General features: G+C 34.9%; 1 protein-coding gene across 6 annotated transcripts in view; it reads left to right on the top strand.

The window, feature by feature from the left end:
* DCC (DCC netrin 1 receptor) overlaps positions 1 to 15,956 on the top strand; it is a 1,130,593-nt gene that overhangs the window by 955,057 nt on the left and 159,580 nt on the right. For all 6 annotated transcript variants that reach the window (XM_058277746.1, XM_058277743.2, XM_058277744.2 and 3 more), the window contains exon 15: positions 8,364 to 8,558. In XM_058277746.1, coding sequence (XP_058133729.1) covers positions 8,364 to 8,558 — 195 coding nt within the window. The remainder of the gene's footprint in view (positions 1 to 8,363; positions 8,559 to 15,956) is intronic.

The raw sequence follows: 15,956 nt of genomic DNA on the forward strand, positions 1-15,956 counted from the left end.
GGCGGGAGCGGGGAAGAGGCGAGAAATAAATAAAATAAATAAATCTTAAAAAAAAAAAAGACTTATGGCTCTAAATGTCAAGGTTAAGTTCAACCACTGTTTTAAGAACTAAGGCACTTGTAAATAAAATTGAACTTCACTGTATTGTTCTGTTTTTTCCCTTCATTCTGCTTGACATTCCAAACCAATAATTGAGACAGGTATCTTACTCTGGTGGTTCTTGTCAAATAAAGAACTAGACAGATGAAGCCCACATTTGTCTAAAAGTTATACAAAAATGCCTGGTTTCACCCTGTCAATAATCTGTTTGAGTATGGAAGGCAGATTTTGGGGTGGAGGGTACAGGCTGTTTCTTTTCCAAACTAACTGTATTGAAACAATGAGATCTTTAGACATCATCATATTATTTGAGAGAAGAAAGCCATTCCTGCTGTCTTAACCTTCCATATCCTCCAGACACTACTTGAAGGCAAATGAACCATGGTAGTGATGATTATTTGGGAAATGTGCTTATGATAGGAAGGATTTTTGCAACCTGAATTGGGATTCTTCAGGTTTCCTGAGCAAGAGGGAATCAGGGAAGGGAAAATCTTGATGGTTCTATTAAGAGTGAGCTTGGCCATGGCACTGAGGTCCTCCTCCCAGAGTACAAGCTTACAAACTTGCCACTTTTCCCCATTGTGTCATCATCAGTGTGAAGAAGGTGCAGAGGATATAGGTCATGGATTCTGTCACTTATTTCCTCAGAAAGAGGACAGAATGAGAGCGTGTTTACTGTGCCTGAGGAGACAACTCTGTTCCAGAATTCATCTTTCATGTCACCAGGAGCCTGTCCATATCAGGAACTGGGGAGTGTAGGGGGAGAGAGACTTCTTCCTTCCACCCATCCCAGATCTATCAGTTCAATTGACTTCGGTTTAGGGACACAGCTTTTTCAGAATTGTAATTCAATATGATGGTGTTAAAGGAGCAACTGTCAAAACTCCTTTTACAGAGTACTGACTAGAGACCTAGCTGTTCCCTTGAATTTCTAATTCATTTTTCAATTTCAGGAGTAATTATAAAATTAAATATCAAACACATAAAGTAGCTAAAAGTAAAGTAAAACAATTAAACAATAAGATTAGTTGATATAAAACAATTAAGAATGAAGGGAAATATGCATTAAAATTAAACGAAAAGATAAAATACAGTCAAAATTATAAATCTCAACTTTGAAAAGTGAAACTTTGAGATAATATAAAATTTGTAGGATAGTGAAGACATCAAACTGTATATGAAATATTACATTAGGTAATGTAAATGCATTTTACTAAAATTTATGCATTTACTAAAATGTAATAGTACAATTTTTAAAATTTGCCATCATAAATTGTAATAAATACTTAACGAACATGCCAGTTGTAGCTGGTGGGATGGTATATGGAAATCCTGTGTTTTATTCATGATTATTCTGGAAACCCACAACTTCTCTAATAAAGAAATATACAGGGCAGCAGACTTGGCCAATGGATAGGGCATCCACCTACCACATGGGAGGTCCAAGGTTCAAACCCCGGGCCTCCTTGACCCATGTGGAGCTGGCCCATGCACAGTGCTGATGCGCGCAAGGAGTGCCCTGCCACGCAGGGGTGTCCCCCGCGTAGGGGAGCCCCACATGCAAGGAGTGAGCCCTGCAAGGAGAACTTCCCAGCACGAAAGAAAGTGCAGCCTGCCCAAGAATGGTGCCGCACACACTGAGAGCTGACACAACAAGAAGACGACGTAACAAAGAGAAACACAGATTCCCTGTGCTGCTGATAAGGATAGAAACGGTCACAGAAGAACACACAGCGAATTGACACAGAGAGCAGACAACTGGGGGGCGGGGGGTTAAGGGGAGAAAAATACATAAAAAATAAATCTTTAAAAAATATATATACATTTTAAAAAGTATATCAGAAAAGGATGTCTTTTCCAGAGCTAAAGTTTTAGACAATATCAACATGATAGGGATATAGGAGACCAAAGGGACAGAAGAGAGTATTCAAATATTTTCCTCATTGGAGGTATGATACAAATATTAATTTTAGAGTCAAAGAGGTAATTCTGCCTAAATAGGGATTACAAAAAGTAGTCATAATTTATTCTAGCCTCTATGTCTGGCTCCCAGTTAACAGGAATTAGAGTACAAGTTTTAAAGACCCAATAAGAAAGCAATCAGCCAAGTCTAGAATATGGAACATTGTGTCTGCCTTTTCTAGTAAATCAGTGACATAAAAAAAGAGGTGATATTGTTATAGAATAAGAAACTTAAGAAACATAACAACTAAATGCAGTCCATGAACCTAATTTAAACAAGCCAAATGTAAAAAGAGATACATAAGACAAAAACAGAAACTTTTAAAAATGCTGAATAACATGTTGTATTCATAATAGGCCTTTTAATTTTAGCTACTGTTATTAGGAACAACAAAAAACCAGATGGTTAAAAATTTTAATGCAAAAATAAAGAAGTAAATAAGATTAAATATTTATAAATAATAAATAAGAAGAATATATATCCATAGAGAAAAGTCCTCTGAGACATGCATAAAATTACTTGGAGTTTAAAATATTCTGAAATTCATTTTGAAAATTAATGATGGGGGCTCAGAGGAGGGGTTGACCACAAAGTGGCAAGAGGAAATTTGGGGGTGATGAAATTGTCCTGTATCATGACAGGAATGGTAAAAACATAACTACATGTTTGTCAAAACCTTTAGAACCATAAACCACTAAGTGAATTTTGCTGTATGTAAATTTAAAATATATTATTTTAAAAGTTAATACAGGGAATATGGGAGAGAATTGTAACAGAATAAAAGTTGAGTTCAATGGTGAATGAAGTGGTGGGCCACTGCAGTAAATAATCAGATAAGTCAATAACATTTAAAGTTCATAGAGGTGAGTGGCCTAAGGACAATAATGTCCTTTGGTGAGAACAGACTCTGCCAAAAAAAAAAAAAAAGAATACATATTATATACCCGAACTGCCTGGAAGGACAGAACATCGGAGTATCAATTGCTTTCTGTAATTCATTGTAAAGACATATAGGCTACTGAGGACTGGAATAAAACAAAAAGGCACATAAAATCCAGTGTGCTGAATGGAGGATGGATATATGAGTATTTGTCACAAGCACCTAACTTGCCTGGCACCCGTTCGCAGTGCAATCGACAGCAGACGGTGTACAGCAGCAATTGCTTTCATTCCCAGGAGCTAGTGGAGACAAATCATGCTGGCCACTAGGAGAAAACAACTGTGTTTTTATCTTGGTTCATTAATATGGGCGTCAATCATTTTTTCTGATAATTCTTAGCTTACGCAGAGAGTTATACAAAATGATGGTAATGTTATATACAGTAACAGTGAAATATAATGACAGTTGCATTGGACTTCGTAGAAAATATATACTCCATGCCTACATTTTTGAGCACTTTGTGCCAGGCACTGTTCTGGGTGCTGGAGTTAGAAAACTTATAGAAGGGGAAGAGACAAAGTGTAAATGAAATAAGTAGGTAATAAAATAAGTATTATTAATAAATCTGATGGGAAAAAAAAGGAAGCGATTAAGAGTGATGAAGGAAAGATTGCAATTTAAATACAGTAGTTAGGGAAAGCTGCAATTGGAAATTAACAAAAGATAAGGGAAGAAGCCATATCTGGGTTAGAGTTTCCCAGGCAGAGGTTATAGCAAATGGAAACATACTGAGCTGGAATGTGCCTGGCATGTTTGAGGAGCAACAAAGTGTCCAGTGTTGAGTAATTGGCTGAAGTAAGGAAAAGAGAGCTAGGATGCAAAGGAGTAGAACATCTTAAGGAACCTAGACTTACAACATAAAAGAGTATGAAAAAATTTGAGATGATCTTATTTATATTTAATTATTCACACACATACACTTATATCTATATTCACACACTTTTTATTTTAAATATCGTCTATATGCTGATGACTTCCACATCTATATTCCAGCTATGGCCTTTCACCAAAACCCCAGTCTTATATACCTGATTACTTCCTTTACTCCACCAGGGTGCCTAATCAGCATTTCAAGCTTAACCTGAGCTAAGGAGATCTTGGTTGTTATTCCTCATCTCTGTACATCATCCACCCATTTGCCCAAGTCAAAGATCTGAGAATTTTCAGTAAGTCTCCTCTATCCATTACCACTCACAACCAATCTATACCTTCTATTGACTGTACCTCCCAATGTCCCAAATCTGTCTACTTCTTCTCCACAACCTCCAAGACAAATGCGAAAGTATTTTTATGGTCTCCCTGCTTTCTCATCTCAAATGTTTGCCCCCTCCCCTGACTTCCTTTCATCCAGAAAGACAGTGATCTTTTAAAAACATTCATCAGATCACACTTCAAACCCTGTCTTCTCCCAGGATAAGCATTCAAGTTTTTCTCTTTGTATTTTAGAATGAAATCTCAGTCCCTTACTTACCTTGATTTGCTTTGCTTTCAGTGACCTGGTCCCTAGGTGTATTAGTCAGCCAAAGGGGTTGATGCAAAATACCAGAAATTGGTTGGTTTTTATAAAGGGGTAGGAACTTACAGATATCAGGACATAAAGCATAATTACTTCCCTCACCAAAGCCTATTTTCACATGTTGGAGCAAGATGGCTGCCGACATCTGCAAGGGTTCAGGCTTTCTGGGTTCCTCTCTTTCAAGGTCTTACTTCTCTCTGGGTTCAGGGTTCCTCTCTTCTGGGGTTCCAGCTTAAGCCTGCAGCATCAAACTCCAACATCAAAAATCCTCCAACTCTGTCCTTTGCCATGCCTTTTTTCTGTGAGTCCCCATCCACCAAGGGGCAGGGACACAGTGCCCTATTGGCACAAGAATGCAATAAAATCTAATATGCCCAGAGGAAAAGACCAGTTTACAAACATAATCCAATATTTCTTTTTGGAATTCATCAATAATATCAAACTGCTACCCTAGGCAAAGTCCTTTTGTGTCTTCTCCATTTTCCTTCTTATCGTCCATGCTCCAGGCACAGTGGCCTTCTTTGGTTTCCTCAGTTACCAAGCTCTTTCCTGTCCATGGGCCTTTGAAGTAGTTGCTCCTTCTTCCTCTAAGGCTGCCCATTCAGATACTTGCTTGGCCGGCTCTTTCTCATCATTCACCCCAGACTCTCTCCAGGGACATGTTCCCTGGAGAAAAGTTACTATTCCATCATTCTAGCACTTAATAAGAGTTTATGACTTCCTTATTTGTTTATTACTATTATAATTTTTGTTTAGCCTCTTTCTCAGCTTCTCCAAACCCATTCAGCACTATATTCCAAGTACCAAGAACTGTGACTGGAATATAGATAGGGGTGAACAGTAATTGTTGGAGTGTCACCAGGCTTAATCTAGTACATTTTCTAGTGTACGGGACATGAACATTACTCATTTGGGGAAACCTGTAATCATTGCTTAAAGAATAGTGTACGTTCTTTAAAACAAATTAAGCCAAGATAGAATCTACATTCCCATAACATAATCAAGAATAGCAGTTGACTTAGTTATCTCAATAAATGAAACTCCAGTGGAAATTCTGGGCCTCATTTAATTTAGGTATTTTACTCAAGATATGTTCTTTGGTTTCAAGTTATCTTAATAATTACCCTAATACTCTATGTTTTATATGCACAACCAATAACTTAGAGATACTTGTAAAATCTTTCCTGTCTTTTGGGACAGCTTCAAAACAAGGAGTACCTATGTCATACAGTTTCCACAGCAAATCTTCTAAGTCAATATTTTGTAGTCACTCCAGTTATAACACTTTCATATCCATAAGGTCATCTGTGTTAGAGAAAACTCACTCAGGTAGTATAAAAGGAAAATTGCCTTTTCTGTTTTACATTAAGAAGCAAGTGCATGGGGATAATTGGACTGTTCTGGATTATGAGCAACCTCCTAAAGTGGTAATCTTCATGATGAGGTCATACTTTCTGAATGGTTTAGGTCTACTACTGCCTTTATAGGTGCCTTTCCTTCTGACCCTATAATCCTAATAGGTTGGTAAAACCCATTCAATTTTCAGATGAGGAAGCAGCACATATTCTTATGTATTAACACCATTATTTTTTTAAGTTAAAAGTAGATTTTGAGGTTTAAATCTAGAATTAAAGCTATTTTTATATAGTAAAAGGTGGAAACAAGTCCTATGTACTAGTAGCTCATCTTCCTCAAGAGCAAGTTTATGTACTCATCACCATGTTAGAAGGCACTGAGGAGAGTAGTTCTGTGCATGTGACAACTAGTTTGCTGGGGAGATACACTGAGGCTTGCAAAAAGGTAGGGAAACTGTTATTGTTCTGAGAACATTTTAAATAGTATTTTTTTCCTTTTCTAAAAAATGTTGCAAATTGACATTCAAATTATTTTTTGTGTGTGTTGTTTTTACAAGGCTAGACAGATTAGCTGGTCAGTAGTTATTATTGTTTGGATAGTTAAGCTGAATTCATTGTATGGCCATTACATTCCAAGGATACTGGCAAGACTTCCATGGCATTAGAATTAAAAAATGTTAATCCTTTCCTAATCCTAACTTTAGTGGTGAGAATTATCTCAGTCTTTGCTATTACATTAAGAAAAATTACCTTTAGCAGTCAAATTCCCTGTATAATTTGGCATATTTTACCTTTAGAGATTTTCAGTTAGAATGGGGTACATGTGCTTATATTATATTTTTAATAAATATCATACTGTATTTTATCAGTTTTTTTAAACCTATCTCCCCCATTAAACTATAAACCCCAAAAATGTATGTTCTGTGCCTGCCTCATTCATTCTCCATGTATCCTGAACATCATTACTGCGTAGTCCCATGTCCTAAAGATAATAATTTTTAATTAATTGAATAATGATCATTTACCAGAAAATAGATCATTCTTACAGGGATGGAACTATAGGGAAGAATGAGGTTATAAAATCAGAACATCAATTTATCAATTTACAATCTATGCACAATCTCTTTAAAAAAATTTTGTGTCAGAGAGGCACACACATTCTTTACCTAATAGCCAACATCAGTTGAGAACTTATGGCTATTCACAATGAGAGAGCTTTTATTCATTTTTTAAAATTATCTTTTTTTTAAAGATACATAAATCACACAAAATGTTACATTAAATAATACAAGAGGTTCCCATACACCCCCCTCTCACACCCTCCACTCCTCCCACATTAACTTCTTTCATTAGTGTGGTACATTCCTAGCATTTGATGGATACATTTTGGAGCACTGCTACGAGCATGGATTACAGATTACGTTGCAGTTTACACTCTCCCCCAGTCCATTCAGTGGATTATGGCAGGATATATATTGTCCTGCAATTGTCCCTGCAATATCATTCAGTACAACTCCAAGTCCCAAAAATTCCCCATATCACATCTCTTTTTCCCTCTCCCTGCCTTCAACAACCACCATGGCCACTGTCTCTTATTCATTATCTCATGAAATCCTCTCAACACCATGTGAGATCATGACTTTCCTGAGCCTCATTCCTCATTCCACAGGTGAGGGAACTGCAATTTAAAGAAATTAAGCAAGCTATTGTGGTCTCATAGTTGGTGCATATTCAATACTAATTTGAAGTCTGCTCTTTCTTACTTCCAGAACTCAAGCATTTAGACAATTTTCCATAGTTGGAATGCCAACTTAATCTGAAGGGCATCTCAGGGAAGTTAAATAATCTCCTGAGGTTAGACAGCTAGTAGATGATGAATCTGGAAGTAAACCAAATTTCCACAGCTCCAGAGCCTGCCTGGCTTTGGCTTTAATCCAGGCCACTGTCTCCTTTTCTTTAATAATAAATGCGCTTTTCACAGATGCAATAAACCATGGGTCAAGCACCATCCTAATCACGCTGAGAAGATCATGACCTCATACTGTTCCTCCTGACAACTTCTTAAGAAAGGACTGTTACATTTATTTTTGCTTTTAGTTAAATCAGAATATACAAACCTTGGGGAAGACAGTTTTTGGCATTTCACTTCCCGTTCTATTATTCTTACATCTGCCTTGACTTCACCCATTTATTAATTATATCTAAGAAGAAATGAATGAAGAAAAAGAGAGAAATAAACCAAGGGAAGACCTTGTTAGAACAAAGACACCTGATGCCGCAGTGCCTGTGAAGGTGATTTAGTATCCTCTTATGCTTAAGAGATTCTGTAAAAGTAAAATAAAACATGGAAAATGTATCACATGCTGAGAAAAGTTGGGTCTTGGACAGAAAGTGATACATCATTTGAGCACCAGTGGGATATGAAAGGGCAGCGTTATGCTGCACAACCTGTGATTTCACACCCTGATAATGCCTCTTTCTGAATTCTAGAGTCTCAGGTTCCTGACCAGCCAAGCTCTCTTCACGTGAGGCCCCAAACCAACTGCATCATCATGAGTTGGACTCCTCCCCTGAACCCAAACATTGTGGTGCGAGGATACATCATTGGTTACGGGGTTGGTAGCCCTTATGCCGAGACAGTGCGTGTGGACAGTAAGCAGCGATACTATTCCATTGAGAGGTTAGGTGAGTGGCTGTGACTTTTATTCTATAAAGGCTGATAGATGATTTATTCAAAATTATTTTCCTTCTTGGAAATGTGTAGTTTGGGATTATGATTTCAATTTGTACATATATTAATTCTTAAAACAACTATATTGGTATTGTATATATATATGTTTACGTATATATGTGTATGTGTGTATGTGTGTATGTGTGTGTGTGTTCACACTCTGAATTCTAGATCTTGGGAATTGTATCTAGAAAGATCTTCAGTGGTGTATGTTCAGGTGTGTTTTTGCTTATGTGCATTGGATCATTTTTCTTTTCCAGAAGTCGATGGAAACTACCAACGTTTTTAATTCTGACTAAAAGAGAGTCACCACGTTTTCCTTTTTTTCTCACTAGGAAGATATTCTGTTAATTTTCCTTTTGCCTTCAATAGTCTTGACACATTACCTTCTATTTCCCTGCATTCATAGATAAGTCTTTGTCATTCTGACTCTAAAACAAGATGAGAAAAGAAATTTCAATCCAGTAGTAACTTGGAGTTATTGAATCCCTCCCTATTATGTTTCCCTTCTCCCCCAATCCAACGGTTCTTAGTGTACTCAATTCTATATTGTTTAACTGAATACTATACTTTGTGTGATATTTCTGAATTCATTAAAAGTGTGTTCATTCAGAGAGGTCTGATATGTGTAAAGCCTCCATATCATTTTTATGTCTGAATTTCTAGAGATTTCTAAGTGATTATATCACAAGCACAGAGAAACAAAAGAAATATATGCCATCTACCAAGATGCCAATAAGTTAAGTAATTCTTAGAGAACAAAAAGCAAGTTGGCTCTACCTGTTGATTTAATACCATATTTGCTGTGAAGTACTCTGACACCACTGGAAACAATTGCAACCAGATTGGGGGAAACAGGTTACTGCTATTTGCAATGTCTTTCATAAACAGAGTATTGTTTTGCATGTGTGATGAGAAGTCTGCTTTGATCTTGAGTAGCTAAAATGCAGACTCAAGAGAAGATTTTCTCAGTGCATATGGAAAATTACAGTGACCCATTCTCCTTAAAATTGCTTCAAACACTAGCAAGAGAAGTGACAACTGAAAATCCTTGATTTTAGTTGACTTAGCATTTGGAAACAATATTCTCTCATCTAGCCCCTGAGTTTGAATGTAAAGACAATCACAAAATTTGAAATTTATGGCTGCCAAATCTATGTCAGGAGGCTCTCATTTACCCATTATTCTGCATACGCTGTTTCTGAGTGTTCATCTTGATGCCACAAACAAGACAGGGAAGCAAGGTTGCCAGGGCAATGCAAATGTCTCCTCAGCAAGGAAAAATAACTGATTGTTTTACTCTGTCTTTTTGGTAATGATGCTCTTGATTACAAAAAAAAAGCTACAGGAGTCTTCAAGTCTGAAAGAGTTTAAGAGTTTGGGAGATTAATACAGGCAAATCACCCTAAATGTTTAATAAGAAAAAAAGAAATTTTCCGTTATGAGGTATGTTTTCAAGGATAGGAAAACTGTTAAAGGTAAAATGAGATATGAACCTCTTTCGGTGGTAATTGTGAGTTTGCACTGAAAAACTTACCTGGAAAAAAAAAAGGTATATATGTTCTACAGCCCTTTGAACATAGTTCCATGCACATGATAGCATACAATGAGACTTTTGATGGTGTTTGTGCTCCTCAAGTATCCTCATGGTCATGCCGATAAATAGGATTATTTTCAATATGTTTCCACTATTTAGCCAAAGTGTGTTAGTCTTATCTTAAGCTTTGATTCTTTCAGCTATTAGGTTTCACACAAGTCTACATTTAAACTCTGCAAAGAAATCACCAATTGCTTTATTCTACTGAATGTTAAAATAGGCACATCAGTTTTCACAGTGTCTTTTTGCAAAAGGTTATTTATAAATATATATGTATATAAATTTTAAAGGTTTTAGAAATACAAGTTGTCTAGTCATTATATATAAGTACACAAATGTTTATATACCTGATAAACAGAAGCAGATGATGTTTTTAGGGGTTATACCACAGTTATACAATTATAAATGTACTAAAGAAAATAATAATATGTTTAAACATAGAGTCAGTCATGGCTTCAAAATCATGGCTGCATTTTAGACTATTAATAATTATTTGGTTTTTCTTCTCTTCACGAGAAACTAGAACTTCCAAGCAGCATTTGGTTTATCAGACAAAGTAATTCACTGTTTAGACACTGCACTCTGTGCTGTGCTTCAGGACTGAAAATACAAGAACATTTTGAACAATATATAATAATGTCTGACTAAAAAAAACCCAAAACCTTGCCTAGTGTAGGCATAGACCTTTTTAAATCAATGCTGCATTATTAGATATTTACACTTTGTTAGTGTTTTATTCCTTTTAGTCTACAAACCTTAATGTTGAGTTTGACATATAGCACATGGTATAGATCCCCAAGATCTGACTTCAAGTAATGTATAGCAAAATTAATTTGAAACTCAATCCTTTTAAAATAAAACTCACTGTCCATCTTTACTGAGATATTACTTATGTACAACCAACTATGCTTTTTAAAAATACGTATTCAGTGTTGTTTTTAAAAGAGATTTATTAAGGAATATTCAATATAAAATATATTTTAATTGTTGCTTTTAATTTCTCTCAGCAATATTTCATATTTACCAATGTAGAGTTCTGGGATATTTTTTGTTAGATTTATTGTTAAAATGTATAGTTTTGGAAATATTTAAGTAGAATATTAAAATTTTATTTTCTATTTGCTGCTAGTATTGAAGAACTTCTTATATTAACCTTGTAAGTTAAGAGGTTTAAATTTACCTATTGGTTCTAGTAGTAGTTTTGTAGATTATCTGAGAATTTCTATTTAAACAATCAAATCATTTGCAAATAGGAGTAGTTTTATACTTCATCTCTCATCTTTATGCCTTTTATTTCTTTCCTTTACCTTATTGCAATGGCTAGGATCTCCAGTAAAATGTTGAATTGAAGTGGTGGAATCAGACATCTTTGTTTTGTTCCTGACCTTAGAGGGTGGAAATTCAGTCTTTACCACGAAGTATGATGTTAGGTGTACTTTCTTTGCAAACTCCTTTTATCAGATTAAGGAAATTTCCTACTGCTCCTGTTTTTGTTTGTTTTTGAGAATATTTATCATGAATTTTTGTTGTTTCTTTGTGTGAAATACTTTTCCTGCATCTCAAAAAATATGATTTTACTCTTTATTAATTTTTAATGCATGAATTACATTGATTTTTTTAAAGAAGCTTTAGATTCCATAAATGATACACTGAAAATATAGGAGGATTCCCGAATAGCCCACCGCTCCCCCTCCCATACAGTTCCCATTAACAACATCTTTCATTAGTGTGTGCATTTGTTATAATTGATGAGCATATATTGGAGCATTGCTGCTAACCATGGTCAATACTTTACAATATAGTTTCCACTTTGCTCCACACAGTTTTATAGGTTTTGACGAAATATATAATGGCCTGTATCTGTCATTGCAATGTCATTCAGAACAATTCCAATATCCCCCCAATTCCCCATGTTACACCTATTCTTTCCTCTCCCTCTCCTCAGAACTGATGAACCTTGAAATTCTCATACAAATCCTATGTTATGTGGTCCTTTTCTTATATTGGTGGATTTGATTTGTTAATATTTATTAACATTTTTTCACGTCCATATTCAAATGTATTAGTCAGCCAAGGAGGTGCTGATGCAAAAATACCAGAAATTGGTTGGTTTTTATTAAGGGTATTTATTTGGAGTAGGAGCTTACAGATACCAGGCCATACAGCATAAGTTACTTCCCTCACCAAAGTCTATTTTCATGTGTTGGAGCAAGATGCTGCCGATGTCTGTGAGGGTTCAGGCTTCGTGGGTTCTTCCTTTCCAGCTTCTCACTTCTCTTTGGGCTCAGGTCCTCTGTTTTCTCCACAAGGTCAGCGGCAGATTATCAGGCAAATGGCTCTGTCTCTCACCCTGGGCCTCCAGCTTTAGCATCAAACTCCAACATCAAAACTCCAACATTAAAATCCTTGCAACAAAAGCTCCAACTCTGTCCTTTGCCATGCCTTTTATCTGTGAGTTCCCACCCACCAAGGGGTAGGGACTCAATGCCCTAAATGATGTGACCCAATTAAATCCCTAATCATAACTCAATCATGCCCAGTAATAGATCAGATTACAAACATATCCAATATCTATTTTGGGGAATTCGTAGCTATATCAAACTGCTACAATGAGGTATGTATTTTGCAATTTTCTTTTGTGCAATGTCTTTATCAAGATTTTTATTAGTGTTATACTGGCCTCATAACATGAGTTGGGCAGTTTGATCCTCTTCTGTTACTGGAAAAGTTTGCATCAGTTTAGTATTATTTATTCCTTGAATATTTGATAGAATTGACTAGCAAAACCATTTGGACCTGGAATTTTCTCTTTAGAAAGCTTTTTATAATTATTCAATTTTGATAACAATATATATCATTTCAGAACTTACATTTTTTTCTTGTGTCTCTTTTGATGTTATATTTTTCATGAAATTTGTCTACTTCATTTTGTCACATTTGTTGCATGGAATTGTTCATAATATTCAGTTATTTCTTCTGATGATAACTACTTTTTTATTTCTTATATTGGTGATTTGTGTTTCTTCTCTTTTTTTCTGGGTCAGTCTAACCAGAGGTTTTGTTTTTGTTGATCTTGTCAAAGCCAGAGACTTTAGCGCTGTTAATTTTCTCTTTCTCTTTTATTTCTTCGATTTCTGCTCTTACCTTTATTATTTCCTTCCATGTACTTATTGTAGGTATACTTTGCTCTTCTTTTTCTACTTTTTTAAGGTAGACTCTTATAATTTATTTATAGCTACTAGAGTCACTGTAATCATTACTTTACCTGAATCCCACAAATTCTGCTGTACTGTTTATTCAAGTGTTTTTTAGTTAAAAATATTTTCTAATTTCCCTTGCAGTTTCATCTTTGCCTTAAAAATGTGTTGTTTAATTTTCAAATTTTGAGGCTTTCCTAGATATCTTATTGTTATTGAGGTCTAATTTTATTTCATCATGGTCAGGAAACATACTCTAATTCCAATATTTTAAAATTTATTGAGACAATTATAGGAAAGTATGCTGTCAATTTTGGTGAAAGTACTATGTGCACTTGACAATAATGTATCAAAATAATGGGTATCAAAGTCACCTTTTATGAATACGGAATCATCTGTGTTTGCCTTTGATTATGTCAAATTTTTACTTCATTTATTTTGATGATCTATTTTTAAGTCAGTATACATTTGTGATTATATCTTCTTGGTAAATCAGCTTTTATCTTTATGAATGTCTTTCTTTAACTCTGGTAATGCTATGTCTTCAAAACTATATTTATTTTTAATATGACTGTCTTAGTTTGCCTAAGGTTGCCAACGAAAATTATCAGAAATGGGTTACCTTTTATAAAGGGAATTGATTTGGGATAAAAGTTTACAGTAACAAGACTGTGAAATGTCTAAATCAAGACACCATCAGAGATGCTTTCTTCTAAAAGTTGTCTGCAGGAGATACTGGAGTCCTGCCATGTGGCAAGGCAAGATGGCAGCTGATTGCTGCTGTTCCTAAAGTCCTCTCTCTCAGCTGACATGGTCAAAATGACAACTCATTTTCTATGTGCTTCTCCTTTCCATTCTCCATTTATATAAACTTCCAGTTAGCAAAAGGATGGAGACCCAACCTGGCTCATGCCTCACTGTCATAATCTAATCACAAGTCCTAAAGTGATCTGATTGAAAGTGATCTAATCAAGAGTCCCATAATTGAATCTAATGCAATCAAAGCTCTGGTCCCCCAGAGGAATGGATTGCTTCAAGAACATAATCTTTTCTTGGATTCACAAGATTCAAGCCCTCACAGTAGTTATTCCAACCTTTCAATGTTTAAAGTTTACTTGGTATATCTTTTTTTCCATGAATTTACTATCAACCTAACTATATCTTTATATTAAAATTTGTCTCCAGTAGGTAACATAGTTAGGTTTTGCTGTATATATAATCTGAATTATCTGCCTCTTCATTGGAGTTTTTAGACCATTAAATTTTTTATGTGGTTGAATTTAGGTGTAGTATTTTATTATTTGTTTTCTCTTTGTCCACACCTTTTTTTTTCTCTTTCTGCCATCTTTTATATTATTTAAATTTATTTTAATTTTTTATTTAAATTCCTGATTAGTGTTTTAGAAATAATTCTTATAAGGGGACAGCCAACTTTTTCTGTAAAAAGTCAAAGAGTAAATATCCCAGGTTTTGCAAGTCATATTTAGTCTCTGTCATAACTCCCCAACTCTGCCATTACAGCATGAAAATAGCTATAGACAGTACATACATAACCAAACATGTCTGTATTCCAATAAAACTTTATTTTTTGATCCAGGAATTTATATTTCATATTAATTTTCATGTTCCATTAAATTTATTCTTCATTGGATTTCTCAACCATTTAGAAATGAAAAAAAAATTCTTAGCTAATAGACCATGCAAAACATTGGCACCTGAACCATATTTCCTGAGCCTTTGTCTTAATGATTTCTCTAGAAATTAATACATATATATTTATCCTTTCACAATCTGTTGAGACTTAATATTGTACCACATGCTGTAAAATATAGAAATTTTCAACTGTATGGTTTTCTTAGCAACCCCACCATCCCTATGTTGTAGTTGTCATCTGTATTACATCTACATACATCAAAAATCCCATCAATCATTGTTATAATTTTTACTTTAACTAGTCATAGGGATTTGAAAGACTTAAGAGCAATAAGTATAGTGTTTTATATTTATCCCAATATTTACTATTTGTGATGCTTTTCATTCATAGCTGAAGGTGATATTCCCCTCTGATATTACTTTCCTTCAGCCTGAGAAACTTATTTTAGCATTTCTCTTTAGTGTAGATCTAGTGGCCATAAATTTTCTTAGTTTCCTTTTCTCTTAAAATATATTTATTTCACCCTCATTTCTGAAGGGTGTTTTCACTGTTTATAGAATTATGTGTTGATAGACTTCTTTTTTTAGCCCTTTAGAGATTTTGCTTCACAGTATTCTGGATTCTGTGGTTTCTGATGGGAAACCAGCATCATTCAAAATGTTGTTTCCTTGTAATACTATGTCTTTTTTTCTAGTGCTTTTTAGACTTTTAAAAAATCTTTGATTTTTAACTGTTTGATTATGCTATGTATAGGCATGGTTTTCTTTGAATTTACCTTGGTCGGGATTTGCCATGCATATTGAATCTATAAATTTATGACTTCCACCAATTTTGGTCATGATTTCTTTAAATATTTTTTCTCTTCCAATATTTCTCACCTCTTGTTGTGAGATTCCAATGAAAC

The sequence above is a fragment of the Dasypus novemcinctus genome, chromosome 16, assembly GCF_030445035.2.
Source record: "Dasypus novemcinctus isolate mDasNov1 chromosome 16, mDasNov1.1.hap2, whole genome shotgun sequence".
NCBI lineage: Eukaryota > Metazoa > Chordata > Mammalia > Cingulata > Dasypodidae > Dasypus > Dasypus novemcinctus.